Source organism: Ursus maritimus, unplaced genomic scaffold (genome assembly GCF_017311325.1).
Source record: "Ursus maritimus isolate PB19 unplaced genomic scaffold, ASM1731132v1 scaffold_32, whole genome shotgun sequence".
NCBI classification, from domain to species: domain Eukaryota; kingdom Metazoa; phylum Chordata; class Mammalia; order Carnivora; family Ursidae; genus Ursus; species Ursus maritimus.
The window spans coordinates 19,895,474-19,919,078 of record NW_024425786.1 but is presented as its reverse complement, the minus strand read 5'-3'; the positions used below and the strand labels follow the sequence as shown (position 1 = coordinate 19,919,078).

The 23,605-nt window shown below is 53.9% G+C and overlaps 2 protein-coding genes across 4 annotated transcripts; one reads left to right on the top strand and one right to left on the bottom strand.

Annotated features, from left to right (window-relative positions):
* Positions 1-6: 6 nt before the first annotated feature.
* Positions 7-9,153, top strand: GPN2 (GPN-loop GTPase 2). 3 transcript variants are annotated; one of them, XM_040619074.1, is made up of 5 exons: positions 7-1,087; positions 1,662-1,818; positions 3,964-4,124; positions 5,134-5,264; positions 6,960-9,153. In XM_040619074.1, the coding sequence occupies exons 1-5, from the start codon at positions 677-679 to the stop codon at positions 7,030-7,032; spliced, it is 933 nt and encodes a 310-aa protein (XP_040475008.1). In that variant the 5' UTR covers positions 7-676; the 3' UTR covers positions 7,033-9,153. The 3 variants fall into 3 exon arrangements, with proteins under 3 accessions (XP_040475008.1, XP_040475010.1, XP_040475009.1); XM_040619076.1 differs by having other exon boundaries at positions 1,662-1,841; XM_040619075.1 differs by lacking the exon at positions 1,662-1,818 and having other exon boundaries at positions 7-1,175.
* A 6,910-nt stretch (positions 9,154-16,063) lies between these two features.
* SFN (stratifin) lies at positions 16,064-21,752 on the bottom strand. The gene has a single exon (XM_040619072.1). It carries the CDS (start codon positions 17,275-17,277, stop codon positions 16,531-16,533), a length of 747 nt encoding a protein of 248 aa, XP_040475006.1. The 5' UTR covers positions 17,278-21,752; the 3' UTR covers positions 16,064-16,530.
* Between the last annotated feature and the right edge of the window lie 1,853 nt (positions 21,753-23,605).

Genomic DNA, 23,605 nt, shown 5'->3' with positions numbered 1-23,605 from the left:
CCCCCCCCCCCCCCCCCCGCCGTACCTTGAACAACTGTACTGACTGAAGTTCTCAGCACAACCTCCGTTGGCGGGGGGCGGGAGGATCACTATAAAGGTTAGAAAGAGGGGAATGGACCTGGAAGAGGAGAGGACTCTCGTGGTGCTTAGAAGAGACGATCTTGGGCCGGGCGCCCCACCGCCTCCTCCCTTAACTGGCTGGGACCGGCAGCGGCAACGCCGCGGGAGGTGGGTCGGCCTGAGACCTAACGGGAGAATAAAGAAGTTTACTACCGGATTTTTCTTTTTATCTTCTAATTTGGCCCGGAGGACGGTCGGGGAAATCTGGGTTAAAGTCTCCCACCCAACCCCGCGTACCGCACGCAGATTCCAACCCCCGGCCTGGGTAGAAACGCTCCGCGTCGACACGCCCCCCGACGCCAGGCCACGCCCTCATCTTGGGGGCGGGACTTCCTCCCAGGGCCCCCGTCGTTTCCGACGTCGTCCGGAAGTAGGGTGCTGGTCCGGTTAGTACGGGGCCGTTTGGTCCCCTTGCACCGGCCGGGTACCTGCCCTTCCTCCGGGGACGCCCGGGCATCGCCGCCGGCCCCCAACGAAGTGCACGACAGGGATCCCGTCGCCCTCGGCTCGTGTCTCTGCCGAGTTTATCTGCCCCGCACGGGCCCGCGTGCAGCCCATGGCGGGGGCCGCCCCGACCACGGCCTTTGGGCAGGCGGTGATCGGCCCGCCCGGCTCGGGGAAGACCACGTACTGCCTGGGCATGAGTGAGTTCCTGCGCGCGCTGGGCCGGCGCGTGGCAGTGGTGAACCTGGACCCGGCCAACGAGGGGCTGCCGTACGAGTGCGCCGTGGACGTGAGCGAGCTGGTGGGGCTGGGTGACGTGATGGACGCGCTGAGGCTGGGGCCCAACGGCGGCCTGCTCTACTGCATGGAGTACCTGGAGGCCAACCTGGACTGGCTGCGTGCCAAGCTAGAGCCCCTCCGCGGCCACTACTTCCTCTTCGACTGCCCGGGCCAGGTGGAGCTCTGCACCCACCATGGCGCCCTGCGCAGCATCTTCTCCCAGATGGCGCAGTGGGACCTCAGGGTGCGTCTTGGGTCGAGCAGGCTCCTTTTGCAGATGGAGGAACTGAGACAGGGAGGACAGATGCCACGCCCCCATGTTACACAGCGAGGTAGGGGCCGAGTTGCTTTGAAGTAAAACTGGTGCGAGTTCGAGTTCAGGCTCTGCCACTGACTCGCTGTGTTGGGCCTGGGTAAGTCAGTTTCTCTGAACCTCAGTTTTCTCATCTGCAGAATGGATGTGTTAGTACCCAGTTTGGGATTATTGGAAGTATGGAAGGGGTTCTGTAGAAAGTGGTATGGTGATCGTTGTTGTGACTTGCTGGGCAAAAGTAAATGAAACAGAGTCAGATGCAATCAGAATTGAGCCAGTTGCCCACTGGGAGGCACAGTGCAGGGCATCTTGTAAAGAAAGATGCTCCATATCTCCTGGCTGAAGGAAATGAGTGTCGCTATTAGAACGAAGCAGAAGCAGGAGAACAGTAATGGGGAAGGCTTGCACTCTGTCCTCAGGAGTCCCCAGTCTTTAGGGAAAGACATAGGCCCTGATGTTTCCTGCCTCCCCAGGCCACTCACCCTGTCTCTTCCTCCCCTTGCAGCTGACTGCTGTCCACCTGGTAGATTCTCATTACTGCACAGACCCGGCCAAGTTCATTTCCGTACTGTGTACCTCTCTGGCCACCATGCTGCATGTGGAGCTGCCCCATGTCAACCTCCTCTCCAAGATGGACCTCATTGAGCACTATGGGAAGCTGGGTGAGAGCTCCTGTTCTCGGCAGGCAAGGAGTCAGGAGTGAAACAGATCTCAGCTGGAGGGAGCTGCCTCCAGGGACCATGCATGGCTTGGTGATCAGAGCCACAGGCAGGTCCTGATTCCTGCCTGTTTATTTTGTGCCTCTCTGGGCCAGATACTGTTCTGGGCTTTGGGGACAAAGGAGCTATATAGTTGGTGACACGTCCTGCAAAGGAATTAAAACGAGTGGTTGGGAGTGAGCAGGGCTACCTGAGCTGCGACCTGAGTGGTGAGAAGGAGCCAGCCGAGGCAGGACTGTTTCAGGTGGGGGACCAGTAGGAGGGAAGGCCCTTAGGGAAAGAGCTGTTTGTGTGAAAGGAAAAAGTGGGGGCCAGGGGTGGGTTGAAGCCCAGGGTAGCTGAGGTAGTAGTCAGGGGAAGCATGGTAGGAAAGGAGTTCAGAGAGGTGGGCAGGGGCCTCTAGAACCTGTACTGTTGAAACACCAGGGAAAACCATTGACGAATATTAAGCAAGGAAATAGCATGAATTAAGAATGTCATTGCGGCTGTTTTGTGGAGAATGAATTGAAACGGGCAAGAATGCAGAGATCCTTGAGGAGGTTTTTGCAGCGGTCCACGCAATGGTAGTGGGAATGGAGAGAAGCAGATCGATCCAAAACTCACTCAAGAAATAGGGTTTGCTGGTGGGTTGGACATGGAGACCAAGGAGTTAAGGATGACTCTCAGGTTTCTGTCTGAGCCAGTGGACAGGTGAAGGTGCCTTTGTCAGGGTGGGAAAGATTGAGGGAGAAGCAGGAGGCAGGGGAGTTGCCTAGGGGTCTCATGGCCAGCACTTCTTTCCTGCAAAATTAGTGCGCTGAGCTGGGGGCATCAGTTCCCTAAAACAGCATCTCCAGCCACAAAGGAACCTGGAGAAGAAGAGCTGAGGTGACCAACAGTGAACAGGAAGAAAGGCTGTGAGGCTCACGATGGGTCAGGGCGTTGTCCGAGGAGGCCTGCTGGCTGTCAGGACATGGAGGGATGTCAGCCCCTTGGAGGGGCTGCCTCAGCCCAGAGTTCTGGTCCATCTCTTGGTAAGCCCAGAAAGCCCATTTTATCTGTGGCCAGATTTGCAGTCTTCCCAAGCCCCTCTCCCACCTTCGTGGCCTCCAGCGTAGATGGCTACACGGTGGTCCTTGACCTTTCTAGCTCTGACTCTTGCCAGTCGTCCTTACAAGAGACTGATGTGTAAACCAGATGAGGCCATGGAGGCCCAGAGACATTACATGAATAGCCCAAGGTCAGTCGCACAGCTAGTTGTTAGCTGAGATGAAATCCACACCCAGGTGCAACTGGCTCCAGTTGCTTAAGTCCTGGGGAAGAATGTCCCTGTCAGGCAGTCCAAGACATTTGTAGGAATGCCTGGGACATTATTCCTCTCAGGGAGAGCCATGACAGTTTCTGATGAGAAGACGGCGAGGGGGGGGGGCCCTGGCTGGCTCAGTTGGAGGAGCATGTGACTCTTGATCTTGGGGTTGTGAGTTTGAGCCCTACATTGGGTGTAGGGAGTGAGTCAGTGCAACAGCCTGATTGCCTCGGCTTGCTTTGGGATGGACCAGTTGAGCAACCCGAGTGCTCGAGTTTTCCGGCAGAAATGGACAGTGCAGGGAGGCCTGCTTTCCTTCTCTTAGAGGAAGTTTGCATTCCTAGAATTGGAGTCATCTAGTCTGGTATCCTTATTTACATTCAGAAGGAGCCGGCCCGGAAAGGGAAAGTGATTTATACGAGAAGCGCCCTGCTAGAGTTCTTACAGTGCATGTGCCGGGTCCTGGGGTGCGATTACGTGACCGTGAGCTTCATGCGGCAGGGACCAAGCACATTCGCTCTTGTTATGTATCACCACGGAACAAGTGCCGGTGTGTACCAGACACTGGGACTTAGAGCATTTAAGCCTCACAGCAGTCCCATCCAGCTAGTAAATGGCAGAGCCAGTGGGTAAAACGAAGTCTTTTTTTTTGAGTAAGTTCATTTCACTGCCTCAACAAATATTTGTTGAATGAATGAATGAATGAATGAAGACAAAAGGAAGAGAGGAAGGAAATATGGTCCCTGTCCTCAGATCTTTTAGCCTCATGTCAGCTGCTCGTAAACACCAATTTCTCTCCTTAGCTTTCAACCTGGACTACTACACGGAGGTCCTGGACCTGTCCTACCTGCTCGACCACCTGGCTTCTGACCCTTTCTTCCGCCACTACCGTCAGCTCAATGAGAAACTGGTGCAGCTCATTGAAGACTACAGTCTGGTCTCCTTCATCCCTCTCAACATTCAGGTACTGGGGACTAAGAGGCCTAGCCCTTGCGTAGGCTCTGACGGTGCCTGGGGTCTCACCAAGCCAACGGTACAGGTGGCTGTGAGGGGTCAAACAGCGGCCTTTGTCCTGGGTCTAACTATCATGCAGTCCCCTTGGTTTTAGGACAAGTGGCTTTCACGGGCAGGATTCCAATAAAGAGGGTGCCTGTCTCTTCTGTATTGCTGGGTTCTCTCTACACATGTTTCCTCATCAGTGCAAAAATGGGTGATTTTAGAAAGTCGTCAGCCAGGAACGTGACCAAGGCCACAGACAGGTCTCTCGGCCTCCTTCAGGAGACGCAACTGCCTGTTGACTTGGCAAAGTAGTACCGAGCCCCTGGGTGTGGACGTGAGCGAACTTGTCTCTTCCCGATTTAATGCCACAGTTTTCTCCTTTAAAATGGGAAAGTGAAGCCTACAATAGTAATGATAACAACTACCACTTACTGAGCACTTTCCGTGGTAGGCATTGTGCTGAGGACTTGTACATGCGTAATTTTGATTTCTCCTCCCACCATGTGATGTGTAGACTACTCTTATCACTGTTCTGAGAATGAGCAAATAGATTATAGACATATTTATTGGGTGTCTGCTGTTAGCTAAGGACTGTGCCAGGCACTGAGGATTTCCTCGGCAAATAAGTCCCTGACCTCATGAGCACAAAGTCAAACAGGGGAGGCAGATAAGATAGTAACTTGCCAATAGTAAGCTGGTAGGATCAGAGCTATAATCGAATAGCCCTGGGGGGCCATGGGAGTACATAGAGAGCTTATCTGTTCCGATTTGGGTGGGTTGGTGGACAGGAAGGCTACGATGTAGCCAGGCCTCTGAGGACACATACAACGACTCCAGCCGCAGAAGCTGCATGTCCAGAGGCTTCGTGAGGCAAGGTCGAGGCAGATGTTTGGAGACTGCAGGCGGTTCGGTACGGCCTCAATTCCACACACCTCTCTTTCACTCACAAAGCTGTCTCTGTCTTCCCTGCCCAGGACAAGGAGAGTATCCAGCGGGTCCTGCAGGCTGTGGATAAAGCCAATGGCTACTGCTTCGGGGTCCAAGAACAGCGAAGCCTGGAGGCCATGATGTCTGCTGCCATGGGAGCTGACTTCCATTTCTCCTCGTATCCTTGCTCTCTCGCGTCTTGGCCACAGCCAAGGGGGAGACGTGGGGCTCAGGAATGGCCACATCTACCTTGTAGATGACTGATTCCGATGACCAGTACGATCCCTGGTGACTGTCTCAGGTCCGAGGCTGGTCCCTGAGAAGGCTTCAGAACGGCTTGCTCCTGTGGACGAGGGAGGCCGTACGGACCCGAAGGAGCAGCAGACACAGCTGCTGAGGAGTGAAGGGGCGGTGGTCATGTGGGAGAGATGCAAGGGCCTCAGTTCGCTCGGCGGCCTGACTGGGAAAGGGAGGGGAGGTGTAGGGGTGAGGGGCGGGAGAGGGCTGGCAGCGGGGGGCTTGCGTGCCCTGCTAAGGCGTGTGGACCTCAGCTCGTGGGTGGGCAGTGGGAGCCAGCATCGAATGGTGTGCAGGGTGTGACACGATCGGGCATACACTTTTTAAAAGCCCCTCCAAGTGCAGAAATTGCATTTAAGGGGTGTGAGTGGGGGCGGGAGAGCGTTTACAGTCTGTAGATGAGAAGAGATGAAGCGCGAGGAGTGAGAATGAAAGGAAGGGTGTGAATTGGATAAGAGGAGATGGACTGTCGCCGACCCGGTGGTGATGGGCTGCCTGGAGGCGGAGCAGAAGTTTGACTCCCAGGTTTCTGGCTAAACAGTGGTAGGGGTGGTTGTGTTGGTCACTGAGGCAAGAAGAGGAAGAGGAGAGGGCAAGTTTGTCACGTGGGTGGAAGGGACGGGCCCTGGCAGATGTGCTGTTTGGAGGGGACCATGGGGACCGCCAAAGCTGTCTGGGAGGCACAGCTGGGCCTTCAGAACTGGAGCTGGGTTTGTGACTGTTGGGGCGGAGCTGAGGTCACGTGTAGGTGTCTGTCAGGTCACAGAGGCCACGTGTGAGGCGGGACAGGGAAATGCAGGCCCGCTAGGATAGTTTCAGGTATGTGACATCTACACAGCATGCTGGGGACAAGGGGGTCCAGAGTCCTTGGCGTGGAGAGCATTCCAGCCAGTACTACGATGTGTGTCAGGCCCTTTCACGGGTGGGAAACCACCTCCCAGGGAAACGGCCACGTCATCAATGGTGGCAGTAGAGCGCGCTGTGCGCGTCCTCAGCAGTACTACAGTCTTTTCCGTGTGATTCGGATTTGTGTCCTTCCCGCTCCACCTCCCTGCTGGCCTGGAGAGAGGTGGAAGGCACCCAGTAGGCCAGGCAGGAATTCGGTGTTATCTTTGCGCCCCCCCGAGCTCCCCCCCACGGCGGAAGAGGAGCCGGAAACCCTTGCCGAGCACGTGCTGTGTGCCAGGTGCCGCACTAGGCGCCTTGTATCCGTTGCCTCATTTGATCCTCATAACGGCTCCGTTTTACAGACGAGAAGAAAGGAGGTGGCAGAATCAGGAGTTAAGTCCCCAGCGGTCTGGCTGGAGAGCATGTGCCCCAGCACAGCCGGAGGGTTCGCGCTCTCCGGTCCGTTGAGCCTCAGCAGTGTGGGGAAGAGGCAAATGCAGGAGCATTCGGGTCCGGATGTTTTGAGGGGCTTCTCAGACCCAGACTGGAGCTTATCGTGGTGAGAAGGGGGGGGGATGGGAGCCATCTGCCAGACATGGTTGTAGAGCCGGCATCCGTAGAGGTCGGGTCCCGCCCCTGCCAGTGCCCATCCTTGCCTGTGCTACCAGCCTTGACGCAGCCCCCTCAGTACCCTGGGCGTCCAGGAGAAGTACCTGGCTCCCTCAGACCAGTCAGTGGAGCAGGAAGCCATGCAGCTGTAGCAGCAAGCTGGGGAACGAGAGGCATAACCCAGCACCGGAGCACGTGGCAGCCCCCAGTGACAGCGGCCAGCTCAGCGGACTGCGGACCCAAGAGCAGGCTTCCCAGCCAGAGCGGAGCACCCACCGCCCGCTCAGCGGTCATGAGCTCCAGGTGCTGGTGCCAGGCATTGGGTGCGGGCGCCACTTGGGCTATGATGGAATACGCTACAAATACAGGAGTTTATTTTCTACTTTTTATGACTTCTAAACTTTCTCCAGCCATCCAGGCCCAGAGAGTTGAGGCAGAACAAGGGAATGTCGCCTTTCCTCAGAAGAGTCCTGTTTCCCGACACGGGCACTGTGTCCTCCAAAGCAGGGACTGTGCCAGAGGACTGACAGTCTCCGGTTGTCGATTTTGTTTTGCTGATTGTCGGTTTTAGCAGTGAGAGTCAGGCTCGAGCTTTCACGGGCAACACTTCCTAGCAGATCTGAACGTTTTAGTTTCATGGTATTTATTTTACAGTTTTATTCCTTTTTGGTAAGTGTTAACAAGTTTTCCATTTATACGAGTGATTAAAAGTTTACGTTGCAACTGTTTATAAAATGTGATCTATTTAAAAAAATATTAGGTATATAACATGACGTCAGGAGTGAGGCAGGAATGAAGATGGCTTGAAGTTGGGAGAGGTGTTTGCTCTCGCTCTTCTTGCAGCCGGTTGGATGCAATTCATATTTTCGACCAGTAGGTGGCATCCCAGGCCTTTTTTTTTTTTTTTTTTTTTTTTCTCTGCAGCCACAGCCTGGAGGCAGCAGGGGACAGATGGCAGTTGTGCCAGAAGTCTTATTTGCAGACAGTTGGTCCTGTTAACACACGAGAAGGGCTTGGCATTTTACGAAGTGCTTCCACACACATGCTTCTCATGTGGCTCTCACAGCAACTCCTGGAGATTGAGACACGACAATATTATGAAGCCTCATTTTACAGTGAGGAAACAGATGAGTTCGAACTTTGGTCAGCCTGTCTCATTGTTCACTTTGCTGACTTCTTAATTATGAATTCTTAGTGATGAAAAGTCACAGCCCTTCTCCCACAGGATCTGTAGCCCATCAGGAGAAAGAATTTAAACACCTGTGTAGTATGACTGACTCATCAACCAAGGGGACGATAGGTCACTGGTGGTTTGGGCAATTGGAGAATTCAGCTTCGGAAAACCTGTGCTGAGGTGGCATTGAGATGGGGGCGATGGAGCTTTGCCTGCCAGTTCGGGGAGTCAGAGCAGAAGGCAGAAGAGTGAGGGGCAATGAGGAGGCTCCTCCAGCCGGGTAAGTATGAAAGCAGCGGCTGCACTCCCACGCCTGGCCGTCCAGGGGATAATAACCAGGTGCTGCTTCCCCAGCCTCTTTCATCTGAGAAGTTCAAAGCACCACACCCCTATTAACACCCTACAGTAGGTGGGGAGTATCAACAGAGCAAGCCAGGGAAACTGAGGCCAGGAGGCACAGCCGGGGGACGGCTGAGTCACCAGTGGGGCCTGGAGCCCAGGAATCCTGACGCCCAGGTTGTTGGACAAATCCCACATCAGGGTGGGAGGGTGGGTGCTGTTTTTGAACTTAGTCCCAATAGCTGTGGTCAGGGTTTCTGACGCTCACCCGGTCACCCTGGCTCTCACCAAAGCAAATCAGCTGGAAGGAAGGTGTCATTTGAACTTTATGTTCTCGTATCCAAGCCCTCTCAGCATGTTATGGAGTGAGGGAAGATGGAAGTCATCCAAAACTTAATTTCCAGGCCTTGGTGTGACAGCAAGGGTGTTTTCTCCTCCAGTAAATGGAGAGCTCTGTTCACCTACTGATGGCAAAATGATTCTCTGTTGCCCTGCAGGGGTGGGGCGGGGACAGCACAATGCAGAAAAGAAGAGACACCTGGGTCTGTCCGTTCAGCATGAAACGTGGGGTATGAGAAAGCCCATTCTCCGATTTGGCTGGCATGTTGCAACCATTCTTGAGATTTCTTTTTTCTTTTTTTTTTTTCTTTCCTGATAGAAAAGTAAAAAATTTGGAAAACGAAAAGAAGTCACCCATAATCCCATAACATATGAATAATCAAAAATATTTGTAATCTACAATAAATTTTCTATTCAAATACTTAGTATATTTTGTGTTTTTCTTTCAGTCTTATTTTTCTGTACGTGCAGAGGGATAGCAATAGCATTTGTATGAGTGGAATATATTCTAGTTGCTTTGTTACCTGCTTTTTTTTAGTTAACCCTATTTCACGCAGTTAAAAACATAAAGACCCTTTAAAGGTCTACATGATAATATTCCATGGTAAGGCTATGACATTGTTTACCTGTCCAGACTCCCATGGTTAGCCTAAGTCATTACCAATTTTTTGCTCTTGTTAATAGTGCTGTGATTACAACTCTGTACTCAAATCTTTGCCTGAGTCTCTGATTTTTAACGTATGGTTAAGTCCTAGAAATGAAACAGCTGATGTTTCCCAGGTTCTGGATTCATAACGGCAAAATGCCTTCCAGAAAAGTGGCACGTCGCATCTCCCGGCACCCTCTGAAAGCGCTCTTCTCACTTCCAGACCTCACTTGGCAATCATGACCAACTTCTGGAGGGAGGAAACCACCTCTGAGTGCCTTAAAAGGGACCTTCTTGGTCCTCTCCACTAACCACTGGTATTGCGATATGTGCCTTTCCTGGCTCTGAAGTGGGGACCCCCCCCCCCCAAAAAAGATTGGAAGGTACCGTTTGGAATTTATCAGCGGCCACAGCTAATTGGACAGGCTTCCAGCCCAGACAAAGAGGCTTAGGAGTGAGAGTGACGCCCTAAAACCCACAGAGCTGAAGCACAGCCAGTCTGCTCTCAGCTGTTTCTGAATTAGCAAAATGCTCACCCACAGTTGGCTGAGGAAGGAAGCCTGAGCCCATCAGAGTCTGTGGGAAGGTCTGTCTCAGGGATTCTCTCTCCTTTCCCAGGGCTGCTGAGAAGGGAAGGGGAGTGATGGCAGACCCATCCCAGCACTACTAAGATCCACCCTGTTTTTGACATTTTTGAAAGCAGTAAGGAGGCCCAGCTACCCCAGAATCCTGGAGGGAAATTCTCTAACAAGCTGAGTAGCCCCCTACTCCTCTCCCTTCACTTTTCTTCTCTCTCATTCCTGGCTATTGAGCCCTCACCCAGCCTTTAGAAGGAAGAGTCTGGATTAGTGCGTACTTTGATGGCGTCAGGCCTGCTGAGGGAAAGGGAAAGCCATACGCCTTATTTTAGCCCATCGTGTCCTTCATTTCCAGCCAAGGATCCAACTTCAGACAGCCCCAGATGTCCAGGTGGCCTAAGATTGAGGAGCTATGAGGGGATGGGCTGGGGATTTGGAGCCCAAATAAGGAGAGGAAATTTGAGTATTGGTAAAATCCTCTGAACCAGAATATATAGCCAAGTTTAAAGTTTTTTTCCCCCATCCAAAACCTTGAAGCAGTTGAGGGAAATGAGAGGCCCCTTCAAAGCCATCCTAAATAAACCTGCAGCTTCAAGAATCTGAAATCAGGGGCGCCTGGGTGGCTCAGTGGTTAAGCGTCTTCCTTCGGCTCAGGGCGTGATCCCGGCGTTATGGGATCGAGCCCCACATCAGGCTCCTCCGCTGGGAGCCTGCTTCTTCCTCTCCCACTCCCCCTGCTGTGTTCCCTCTCTCGCTGGCTGTCTCTGTCATGTCAAATAAATAAATAAAATCTTAAAAAAAAAAAAAGAATCTGAAATCAGGTTTTCCCCAAAACGCACTGGACATTTGGACATTTGAGGATGTGTGTGTGTGTATGTGTATGTGGGGGGGGTATCTGCTTGCTGTGCAAGGACAGCATCAAGCAGTGTACCCTCGCACTTCCTGTCACACTGGATTGCCGCCTCTTCCAGTACATTAATCCTGAAGCCTTCACGGTCCTTGTGGAATGATCAAAACAGCGGAGAAGGAATACTGGGACATGGGTAAGATTGCTCCCAAATTTTTTTTTTTTAAGATTTTATTTATTTACTTGAGAGAAAGAGAGCACAAATGGGGTGGGGGGCAGAGGGAGAGGGAGAAGCAGACTCCCCTCTGAGCAGGGACCCTGAGACCATGACCTGAGCCCAAGGCAGATGCTTAACCAACTGAGCCCTGCAGGAGCCCCTCTCCCAACTCTGAAGTCATTCCCGTATTCACATAGCACGTCAGGCCCCTCTACAGTCAGACAAGGATATTTCAGGTTAACTTTATTTGGGGGAACAAAGTGGGAGGATGTGTCTTCCTTCTCTTTTAACAAATACTCCTTGAATGCCATAATCTGATGTGTTCAATATTATACCTGGCCACAGACTGAAGGCTCCATCATGCTTTTCAGAGTCCGGAATTTCTTCTTTTATCTCTAGACAGATAATGAGTTAAATTTCCCAGAGAGCAGTAAGGAGAAGATTGGGAGGAGATGAGAGATGAATCAGCCTCTGACACCCCCAGGGTGACATACCTGTCTGCTGCCCCCACACACATTCCTGGCTCCTGACTCAGTGGGCAGGTGGGGCTAGGGGGTTCTGAGAGGAGCGGCACCTACCCTGCAGAAACCTGCCTCCCTCCCCCCACCTCGCCCACAGCAGGGATAGGGGCTGGGGGGGCCCTGTGAACAGGGTGAAGAACTGAAAAGGAACAAAGGAAGTAACCAGGGTAAGGCAAGTTTAACTTGGTGAACGTGCCAGGAAATTGGCCCACCACACAGTCTTTTCTCATGAAGACAATTCCTTTCTGCGGGGCCCTGGGGTGGCGTTAGATGAAGAAGTCTGTCTTGATTCTTAGAAAGTCCAAGATGCAAGCAGGGCAGCATAACATCATGCGGTTCTTTTCAAACTTATTTTTAACTCATGAAACTCCAGTATACAAAACAGACATATGTGTGGCTATTTTAGCCCATGTGTGTGGGAACAGGGGAAACCCAGACTGCTGGGCTCCTGCCCTATGGCAGTTTATGGGGAACCCTCCGAACACAATTTGGAAACAGCTGTTGTAGTTTAAAAATCATGGGCCTTGGAGTTAGACCCGTTCCACCCCCCAGACACATAAGTAATTGTATAACCTTGGCTGTCAGGTCATTTAGCTGCTCTGAGCCTCAGTCTCTTCATACACAGAACGGAGGTGATGATATGGATGGCTGTGAGGACCAAGGTATGAAAGTGGCTGGCACATGGCAGCCATGCCAGCTGCTATTATTACTGGACTCTGTTCTCTAGGAAGAAGAAGTGGGGCAGTGCTGGTCAGATGGGCAGTCTTGGTGCAAGCACCCAAAATTAGGTTTTCTCAAAAGGCACTGGACATTCGGACACTGGACATGTGTGTGTAGAAGTATCTTCCCTTTCCGGAAGGAGCCACAGTGGCCTGCCTGACCCCAGTGACTTGGCTTCCCCAGGGGCCAGTTTAGTTCAAAGCCTTGCCGTTTATCTCCTACCCCTGCGGTCTACACAGCCCATTTGCATTTTGCTCTCTGAAGTAACTACATATGTGAGAAGAGTAGATACCTTCTAGGTTGTAGATTTTTCCCATAACCCTCAAATTCTTGGGAGGGGAGATCTTTGCAAGCCCTTAGCCTCCATTTCCTGGGGGGGGTACCCTGGCAGTACAGGAAGGGTAGAGCTGGGGTTATTGAATCTTTGTGAGCCCCATCTCTGTCTAGACAGCCCTGCCTCATCCCAGAACCAGCTGTATTTCCATTTCTACAATAGGCCTGGCACTAACCCTGGTTTCCAGGCATTTGGGAAGATGGGTTTAAAACTAAGTTCTGAGGGGCGCCTGGCTGGCTCAGTCGGCGGAGCATGCGACTCTTGATCTCAGGGTTTTAAGTTCTAGCCCCACATTGGGTGTAGAGATTACTTAAAAAACAACAAGAAAAATATTTAATAAGTAAATAAAACTAAGTTCTGAGCACCGTCCTGTACAAAAACCTTGCTGGAGGCACTGTAGGAAGAAAGGAAAAATAATGAAACAAAGTTACCATTTTTAGGAAGCTGTCTGAAGAGATAAGAAATAGACCCAGGACATAGCTGCAAACCCAGAGGTAGAGTCAAGAAGATAAGAAATCATAACTGAATAAATGTCCCTATATAAATGAGAGTTGGTAGGATAACATATCCAAAGCTCTGCATAGGTGTTAAAGGGAGAGGGGAGGCAGCTAGTCATGTTCTGACCTGAAGATGGGCTTTGAAATTTGGAAAACTAGGGGAGAAAACACTTAACTGAGATAAAATGCATATGCCACAAAATTCATCCTTCTCAAAAGACAAATACCATATGACTTCACTCATACGTAAAATTTAAGAAACAAAACGGCTGAACATAGGGGAAGGAAAGCAAAAATAATATAAAAACAGAGAGGGAGGCAAACCATAAAAGACTTGACTTTAGGAAACCAACTGAGGGTAAGTGGAGGGGAGGTGGGTGGGGGGATGGGGTAATTGGGCGATGGGCCTGAAGGAGGGTGCTTGATCTAATGAGCACTGGGTGTTATATGCAACTGATGAGTCACTAAATTCTACCCCTGAAACTAATAATACAGTCTATGTTAACTAAATTGAATTAAAAAAAGAATTCATCCTCCTCAAGAGTACAGGTTAGTGGTTTTTAGTATATTCACAAAGTTGTGCAAATATCAACACTTGGGGTTTAAGTTTTTATTTATTATTTATTTAAGTAATCTCTACACACCACGTGGGGCTCGAACTCACAGCTCCGAGATCAAGAGTCGCAGGCTCTTCGGACTGAGCCAGCCAGGTGTCCCAATATCAACAGTATTTGAAGCTGGAACATTGCATCACCCCAAAAGAAATTCCATACCCATTAGCGGTAGGACTGAAAATTTTTAAATGTCAAATTTAGGTCAAGAAGAGATGGCAAGAGATGATCATTGAGACTCCACCCTGGTAAGAAAGCTTTAGAGAGATTATGTCATAAACAAAAGGGTCTGGGACTCTCATGGTCAGAAGCTGGTGCCTAAGCCGGCTCACACCCAGCCATCTGATTTGGTGATATTCCAACCCACGGTAACTGCTTGCCAACACATTGCCTTAGGGTAGCTCATTGCTTTCCCCATATAGGACAACCATGAATGGTATAGGACAGACAAATTTCAGAGATGGAGCTTAAAGAAAGAAGTTCCTTTCCCAGGACCTACCCCATTAAGAGAAAGTCACCAGACCTGTCTGGTAAGAGAAACTGGGTCACTTCCAGAGCTGAGGGAGAGTCACTTGCCCTAGCCCAGTCTCTACGTGCTTTAGAACCTTGAAAACCAACACCCTTCCAGGAAAGAAGAGGAGAAAACCGGGCACTCAGAAGGCAGCAGAGTGGTCCTGCCAGCTTCCCAGTAGAATTAGTAGCTCTGATAAGAGCCCTTCAATTTCCAGTCCCATGGGTGTGACCAAACCTGGATTCTGGGGAACCTGAGGAGGCTGAACTGAGTTCCCCGCATCTTGCCAGGTGGAGGAGTGACCACTTGATGTCGGGACAGTATCCTCAGGTGGCCCAGTGAGCATGCGGGTCAGCTCTGGCAATAAAGCTACTCCTCGGGACCCGGCCTGCTAATCGGCACCGAAACGGATAAACCTTAGACTATTGGTGCTGGAAGGTTTAATTAATAATAGCTAACATGTATTAAACATGCTCTATGGACTACTTTACGTGCATGTACTTTCTCAAACTTCATAGCAACTCTTAAGGTACTGATTTTTAATGCCCACTTTACAAACGAGGGCACAAACGAAAAGCAAAGAGCTTTGGCCAAGGAGGGCTGGGCTTCAAACCCAGGCAGTTTTGACACCGCAGTTGTCGTCAGACTTTCGTCCAAACCCTTTGATACTGAAGGGGAAACTGAGACCCAGGGAAGCATAATGGCTTTTCCAAGATCGCACGGCCAGTCGGAGACACAATCCAAGCCTATCGGTTCAGGGCTGCCTGGATCCTGGAGGGCAGTGGGGACGCCTTGGTGGCCGGGCAGCCCACGCTGCCCACCTGGCCAGGCCGGGCAACGCCAGTAGGGCGGATGACTCAAAGGGCGGGGACTCCTTTTGCCGCACGGCCCCGCCCCGTGCCGCTGCTCCGAGGATGCGGAGCTCTCGGGCTGGGCGGGTGGCAACTTGTCTGAGTGAAACCGGGAAAGCGGGGCCCCTGGCGCTTGGCGGATGGCGGGCCCTCACTCCGGCTGCGCGTCGCGACGCCGGCTGGCCAGGGCGGTTGGAGGGAAGACGCCCCGCGCGCGTTCCGCCGCGCCCTCCCCCATTGGCCCGTCGGGCTCCGGGGGCGGTACCCTGAGCAGCTCTCTCCCGAGATTGGACGACATCGGCCTCGGGCCCGCCTCCAGCCCCGGGCTGTGAAGGCGGGAGCGAGCGAGGCGGCCGCAGGTCCCGGCGTGTCGGAGCTGGCCCTGAGACGACGAGCTGGGCTGGCCTGGGCGGGCCTCCGCTCCCCGCGGCCCTTCCCACTTAGCTCGCGGCTCCTCCTCGCCTGCCCATTTCATTTGGTCCCGGTGTCGGAACGCTGGGGGCGGGGGCATTCCCCCCTCCTCAGATACGGGCTTTTGATGGCGGCGTCACGCCCCTGTCCAAATGGTGCTCCCCTCGTCTCAGATTTGAGCACTTGATGGGACTTTTCCTCGCTTTCTAATCCGGGATGCTCCCTGCCGCTCGCTTGCAGCGCGGACCTCGGGCCTCACACCCCGGCCTCCCTGCTTTCCTGTCCCCTCAGAGCTGAGCTCTTCAGCCTCCCGCCTGCGGCCCCTTCAGAGCAGCCTCAGAGCGGCCTTTGCGCTCTCCGGAGCCTCCGGGGACCAGCCCAGTTTGTTGGGGGCCACCCTGATGCAGAGCTGGGCCCGCACGCCCGAGCCTCGCACCCGGAGTCACCGGCTCCAAAGTCTGGCCTGGGGGTCACTGAGCCAGCCCCTTGGGAGGCCCGGGCCCTCTCGGAAGCAAGAGTCCAGGTCTCCGTAAATCATCCGCCAATCCCTGTCCCATCCCTCCACGAATCACTGGAAGAGACCGGAGGAGTGTCACAGGGGAGCTTTATTGAGAGGAAGCAGGGTCACACCCAGCAGACATGCTTTCCCTGTCGTCCCGGGTCCTACGCGCTCTCACTCGCTCGCACTCTCTCTCGGTCTCTCACACACTCCAGACTCGGCCACACAGTCCAGCTCTCAGCCGCAAGGGTGGGACACTCCTCAATTCCTAAGATTCAGAGGCGACGGGGCGGGAGGGAGCCAGGAGGGGGAGAGTGGCCCGGTCGGCGGTGGGGTTCGGAGGGGTGCGGAGAGCAGGGGCGGGTGGGCTGGCCCCTGGCGAGGAGCACCGACTCCAGCGGGCTTCGGCTCTGCCGGTCCGGCCCGTCGGGGCCTTCGCGAGCGGGGGGCAGAGCGCTCGGGGAGCGGGGGCGGGCGCCCCGCCGCGTACTAGTCCTCTCTGCCGCGGGCGGGCGGGGGGCGGGGCGGGGCGCGGCAGGGAGGGGCGGGCGCGGCTCAGCTCTGCGGCTCCTCGGGAGCCTCGCCCGCCTCTTCCCCGGCGTTGTCGGCGGTCCACAGCGTCAGGTTGTCTCGCAGCAGCTGCATGATGAGGGTGCTGTCTTTGTAGGAGTCCTCGCTGAGGGTGTGCAGGTCAGCCATGGCCTCGTCGAAGGTGGTCTTGGCCAGCGAGATGGCCTCCTCGGGGCTGTTGGCGATCTCGTAGTGGAAGACGGAAAAGTTCAGGGCCAGCCCCAGGCGGATGGGGTTGGTGGGTGGCATCTCCTTCTTGCTGATGTCCATGGCCTCCTGGTAGGCCGACCGGGCTGAGTCAATGATGCGCTTCTTGTCGTCCCCAGTGGCCACCTCAGCCAGGTAGCGGTAGTAGTCGCCCTTCATTTTCAGGTAGAAGACCCGACTTTCGGCATCACCGGCCTCCTTGATGAGGTGGGTGTCCAGCAGGCCCAGCACCGTGTCACACACGCCCCGGAGCTCGGTCTCCACCTTCTCCCGGTACTCTCGCACCTCGGGGCCCTTCTCTTCCGAGCTCTCTTCGTTGCCTTTCTGCTCGATGCTGGACAGGACCCTCCAGGCAGCCCTCTGGCCCCCCACCACGTTCTTGTAGGCCACCGAGAGCAGGTTTCGCTCTTCGCAGGATAGCTCCTCACCCTTTTCCACGGCACTCTTCATGAAGGCTGCCATGTCCTCATAGCGTTCAGCCTGCTCTGCCAGCTTGGCCTTCTGGATCAGACTGGCTCTCTCCATGGCTCTGGTGACAGACAGGCGGCGGGCGGACTGGCTGCCTCGAAACCAATGCTGGATTCTGTGCCTCTCCAGCTCTCTGCCTGCCTTTTGGCTACATGGCCAGGCCCCAGAGGAGGGTGGGGAGGGACAGAGGGCGGGGCTGGGGCCCAGGACCTGCCTCCCTCTCCTCTTCTGCCCACACCCTTTCCGGCTCTTCCTTAAAGGTAGAAGGCTGGGATATGAAGTGAGTCATCGGGGCAGGCAGCGGGAGAAATCCGGCAGGGCGTTGGCCCCACCTGCACAGACACCTTTCCAGGCTCCAGGCTGCCCCCTCTTGTTCAGGGCTTCCATTACATGATTGCCCACACAGCTGCCCCAGTTTCTCAAATCAGATCCTCCTTCATGGTGTCCTTCCAGGGGTCAAGGATGGCTTCAACCAACTGGCTGCTTCAGCCTAGCTAGAGCCCATGAAGACAGGTATTCCCAGGAGGACGGGGTTCTTACTCCTACCACGTGCATTTCCCACCTTGGTTCAGGTGAGATAATTATGTTTAGGTAGGGCTGTAGTTTCCCCAGCACCTTCACACCCATGATTGAATTTAATCCCTACTATGTCTCTGTGAGATGGGCCAGACTGTGACTATTACTCCCATTTTAGAGATGGGAATGCTAAGGGATGAGATTTGCTCAGGGTCACACAGCTACTAAGCCCCCTGCATCCTACTTCCTTTGGCTTCTCTCATCAAGGCCTCTGACTTGTGAGCTCCAGGCTGTATTTTGAAGTGAGCTCCAGGCTTCTTCCGGAGTCTGCCTGAAATGGTTCTATCCCCTGGTCATCACTCCCCCTCAGGGTTCCCTCTGAGTTCCCAGAATGCACAGGTGGCATCACTCAGGGTGCCACTTAATGAGGTGTTTAACGAGCGGCCCCTGACGCTCTAGCCCAGCCTTTGTAATTAGTCACCCAGTAGGTTTGTTGGACACCTTCCCCATCACAGCACAATTTTCCCTTTCAAGTTGGTGGCCTGTTGCCACTTGTTTGAGGACCTACCCTCTGGCTATCCACGCCAGGTCACCTACCCCCTCCAAGCCGCCTGCCATCATGTATCAGTGGGGCTCACACAGGGTGGGGGCCCAGCTTTCCTGCCTGACTCAGCCTGCCCTCTGTCAAAGGCTGGGAAGCAGGCCACTTGGGTGCTCGGCCCAATTTGGTTCCCCAGGGGGGACGCTAGCACCTGGGGAGAGAGACAGGACCGAGATAAAGAAGGTGGTGGTGACACATACCATTTTGTTTTATGGGGTAGCAGTCCCAGGTGAGTGCTGCCTCCGACAGCCTGCCTCTCAGAAATTTCCCTGTCCCTTCGCTTTGACTGTGGCCCTCCCTCTGACCCCTGGCAGAGGCCTCAAAGATGGGAGACTTCTCTCTTGCCAGCCTTCTGTCCTTGTTTGCTGGGATGCTGTTCTCACTCAGCTGGGAGTTTCACCTGAAGGCGTTGGCACCGTGCCCGTGAGGGTGGGTTCTGCTTATCTGCCCTGCCCCTAGTCAAAACACAGATGGGGCTCAGGGGTGGGGCTCCCCTCACTGGGATCCAGCCAGCTTAATCTTTGCGCCAGGGCCATTTCACAGGCCTGTCCCTCCCTGGTTCCTCTTGGTTGGTGCCTGAATACACCCACCTTCACCTCTTGGAGGGAGGTTTAGGCCAGAACTCTGAGGCCCAAAGATGAGATGTGCCTCTTTGAGGGAGAAGAAGGAACATGCCTGGGCAGAGACTACAGGTTTTCCAAGGAAGCAGAAGGGATTTTAGGCTTGACATCTCTAAGGCTTTGCTCAGATGGGATCACTGACACAGAAAATGATGGAAAGGAAATGCATTAAAATACTAATTTAATAGAACGTATCTTTAGGTAGTGGGATTCCAAGTGATTTTTTTCCTTTTGATTTTCCTATTTTTTTCAATGGTAGATATGCATTATGTTTCTATAAGAGATAAAATAGCTTAGTATCTTTGGAATCAGACTGCCCGGGTTTAATTTTTAGAAGCTGTATGGCCTTGGCCAAGTGACTTAACCTCTGTAAGCCTCTGTCTTCCTAAGTGTAAAATGGGGCTTGTAGTGAAAATTAAGTGAGTTGATGGAAAAGCACTTAGTAGAGTGAATGGTAACTATTATTATCATGTGAAAAAATCCAACCAATATTATTATTATGACACACACTCAAAGCACTAACATGGAGCTGGGTTCTGTGAAATGACAAAGGGTCCCAAACCAAGCCTCGGCCGAGGACTGGACCCTGCCCAGTCCAGTGTCCCTAGGAGAGGGAAGACAGATGGATGGTCAAATGTGCTCACTCAGCACTGCCTCCTCCTTCTCCAGCAGACCTTCCTCTGGCCTACGCAGTCCCTAGGCCCTCCAGGACCTTCCTTTGTACTAGTCATCCAGCTCAGGCTTTCCCAAGTCCTAGGGGGAAGCTGGAGATTCCAGAGCACCGGAAACCTGGAAGGCAGGGCCTGGCCGGCCTAGGAATTTTGGAGGTGCTCTGTTTCTAGGAAGGCAGTATTCTCTTCCTATCACTCAAGCCAGGAAACCTGGCAGTGGAGACCACAAGCTCCATGCCCTCAGCACAGCCAGAAGAGAGAAGAGTGAAAGGAAGCCTCTTTACTCCTCCCCCTCCCCTGCTGAAGCTTAGGGGTGAATCTGGGAGCCAGGCTACCTCCTGCCCGCTCTAGCCTGTCGATCCTGACTCAGTTCCTGTCTCAGACACCTCCCTTTGCCTCCAGGCCTCCGTTTCCCAAGTTCAGGAGCCCAGGCAGGCAGGAGGCGGCAGGCCCTGGCAGGGCACGGAGTTCCACCGTCAGCCGCCTGAGTCAGCAGGACAGGAGCCGGGGCTGCGGCCCAAGGGGGCTTTCCTCATCCTGCCGGCTATCTTCCACATAGCATCCGTCCCCGCCAGCACGTTCAAGAGGCAACCAGTCCTTAGCCGGCAATCACGGGCTTGTGACACAGAGAAGGCAGCAGCCAGGTGCTCTCTAACTCCACTGAGAACAGAGGACAGGACTCGGAATACAGCAAGAGGCAGTGATTAGAATCCAGGAAAGAACTTCCTACGAAATTTTTCCCAGTCTTGGAATGATCAAATTAAACAGATGACTGGAGGAGGCATGGCATCTCTTACCCTGCTTAGCTGCAAACAAGAGTTCAGTTATCCAGCCAAGGGCTCACTCTACTAGTTGCCTTTGGGAGGGAATATGAGATTACTTTTAAGTGACTCAGCTATGCCGAGTCTTTTTCTCCTCAAGGCACTGCTGTTTAGAGTATCCCACATCTCCTAGACCGGTCCAGTCTAGGACACAGTGTGGAGTCAGTGGAAAGACAATGGAATGTCAGGCTGTGCGACTGCATCCCCACTCTGTTTTAAGGCCTTTCAGGGGAAGGGAAAGTCCTTTCCTGCCTCTGAGCCTCAGTTTCCCCATCAGTACAAGGAGGCCAGCACAGATCACCTCTAAGCCCTCTGATGGCTATGAATAACAGCTTCTTTTTTTTTAAGATTTTATTTATTTATTTGAGAGAGAGAGAGACACAGCCAGAAAGAGAGGGAACACAAGCAGGGAGAGTGGGAGAGGAAGAAGCAGGCTCCCAGCGGAGGAGCCTGATGCGGGGCTCGATCCCAGGACTCTGGGATCACGCCCTGAGCTGAAAGCAGACGCTTAACAACTGAGCCACCCAGGCGCCCCTGAATAACAGCTTCTAATTGGGTTTTTCCCTTGAGCGCCCCTCCTCCTGAAGCAGCCCCATTCATTCCTTGGGTAACGCAGAAGGGTCAGAGGTTAGGGCAGAGATTGGGTTCAACTCTTGAGATTTGCTGCTTTATCAGCTGGGAGACCCCGCACAACTCCTGCGTCTTCCTTGCGCCTCAGTTCCCTCATCTGTGAAAAGGCTGCCATCACCTTCCTCGTAGGTCTAGGTGAGAAAACGGGCCTGGCACTCGGCTAGCGCTTGCTCAACGGCTGCCGCCATTATTTCCTGGCTCTTAGCATACTGTGTCTGTATCTCAATGTGGGGCAGCAGCTGGGGGAGGGAAGGTTCCACGAGATTGTTAACCTGGACTGGGTTCAGTTCAAGGGGTGACAGTCCCAGCTTGGTTTGGGACTTTTCAGAGTTGAGGTCAGCTAAGGCTTGAAGGTCTCTGGCACTGAAACCAATTCTAGAAGAGCAGAGTGAAGAGGACACTGGCTACTCTCTGGTGTCATTTCTGGCTTCACCGCGCCTCTTCTTTTAAATCTCCAGAATGGGGGCGCCTGGATGCTCAGTCAGTCAAGCGACTGACTCTTGGTTTCAGCTCAGGTCATGATCTCATGGATCGGAGCCCCAAACTGGGCTCCGTGCTCAGCGGGGAGTCTGCTTGAAGATTCTCTCCCTCACCCCCCCCAACTCGCTAAATAAATAAATCTTTAACTCTCCGGAACGGCACTAACTAACCAACTAGAACAAAGCTGGCAGTGAGGGTTAAGCCAGATGTTCTGCACACTCATCACAGGCCTCACCCCTGGACCCCAAGTAAAGGTGGCACCAGACAGCCAAGGATATGGCAAGAAGAGGGAAATCTTTATTTTGGTTAAAAAAGGTACAGGACCGCAGACAAGCAGCCCCCAGCCGTGGACTCAGCAGATTTCCTAGGCCCAGCCCGGTTTCCTTTAGTTCCTCTGAAGAACGCAGGGCAGTCAGAGCTAGCGCAGTGCCGCAGTGTCCGGGGCAAAGGGTCCAAGCATCCTCCTTGCATCTCACCTACTTGGGGCAGTGGGGATGGAGGGGCCGTGGGAACAGTGTCAAACCGGTTGTGCTTAGAACAGTCACCAAACTTGTTCAGCAGCGTCATCAACCACCAACACCCCAGAGGCTCCTGAAGAAACCTGCTCAGCTCCACTATGGCTATGCCTGATTCTGGGAGCGGGCGGGCTGTAAGGCCAGATTCCTGAAGAGTCTGGACACCTTACAGATCTGGGGAGGGGGAAGGGGAGTGGAAAGGGGGCAAGTTTCAGCATAGTATTACGTCATTGTGCTGACAGCTGCATTATGGCTTTCTACACTCTGGCTGGCATGGAGTGGGGACGGGGGCAAAGAGGCCAGCCCCTGCCCCCTGTGGGGGGCTCTAGAGAGCACACGTGTGGGGCAGGCTTGGGGGCAGACCCTGTAGGCACAGACGGTGGCAGATGGGCCACGGGTTAGGCAGGTGGAGGTGCCGGGTGCCTGGCTCCCCTCAGGCCACTCCTGGAGAGGCAGAGAGCAGCGGTCCTCAGGAGGTCCTTAAGCCCCCGCACACACTGGAGATCCCAGCAGGACAGCAAAGAAGGAGAAGAGAGAGGATTAGCAGGATTGGGAGAGAGGAGGCCTGCAGGGGTGCTGGTGGGGACAGGCGCTACCCCAGCACTTGCCTCTTCCCCACAGAAGGGCCGAGGCTTGGGCAGCAGACAACAAAGCAGGAGAGAAAACGGGCAGGTGAGAGCTGGGCAGGGACAGAAAGCCAGGGCACGAGTGTTGGTGACTGAGGGCTCCTGCACACCAGGACACCACCAGAACAGGCCCAAGCACCTCACAGCAGGTATGCCACCCTCTCCCCAACCTCACCCTTCCCCTCCTGCTCCAGTGGGAGAGCTGCTCTGCGTGAAGCTACTTCCTCAGTCCAGAGCAGGGCTGGGCTCTTGGCCCTGCCCTCACGCCCCGATCCTTCTGCTTGGGGGGAAGCCCTGGCGGCCCTACCACCGCCAGCACACACACCACACCACACACCAGACAGATGGATGAGCTCCATGGGGTTGGCAAGGCATGCGATGCGGATGAGATGGTGTTGAGGGGAGCGGGCAGTGCTGGCTGACAGGGGAGATACGGTCTTACCCGCTAACCCTCTGCCAAGAGGCCTGTTAGCTCCCCTCAGGCTGTGCAGGAGATGGCAAAGTCCTGACACGTGTCCTCCTGGGGGAGATACCAGAGAGGCGGGCCAGTGTTATGAGCTGTCTGGCTGGGCCCTGCCGCCCAGGTGGGGCTGGGGGCCGGGAGGCTCTGGCCCACAAACTGGAATCTACTGTCTCGGAAATATTTCCTTCGCTGGGCACTGCCTGGAGGTCAGAGCGAAAACACAGCAAGGGAAAAGAACTTGGGAGTCTCCGAGTCCCTGAGGCAGGGGAAAAACAGAGGGGACAAAGAGGGGACAGGATGGCCTCTTCTTACATGCCTATGGGGACCTCGCCCCCTTGCCCAGCCTCCAGCAGACAGACTCAGCCAGGAGAGGAGAACTTTAGCCATATCACCGGGCTTCCTGCCTTCTGCCTCCCCGGGAAAGAGCAAGATCGGCTGAAAG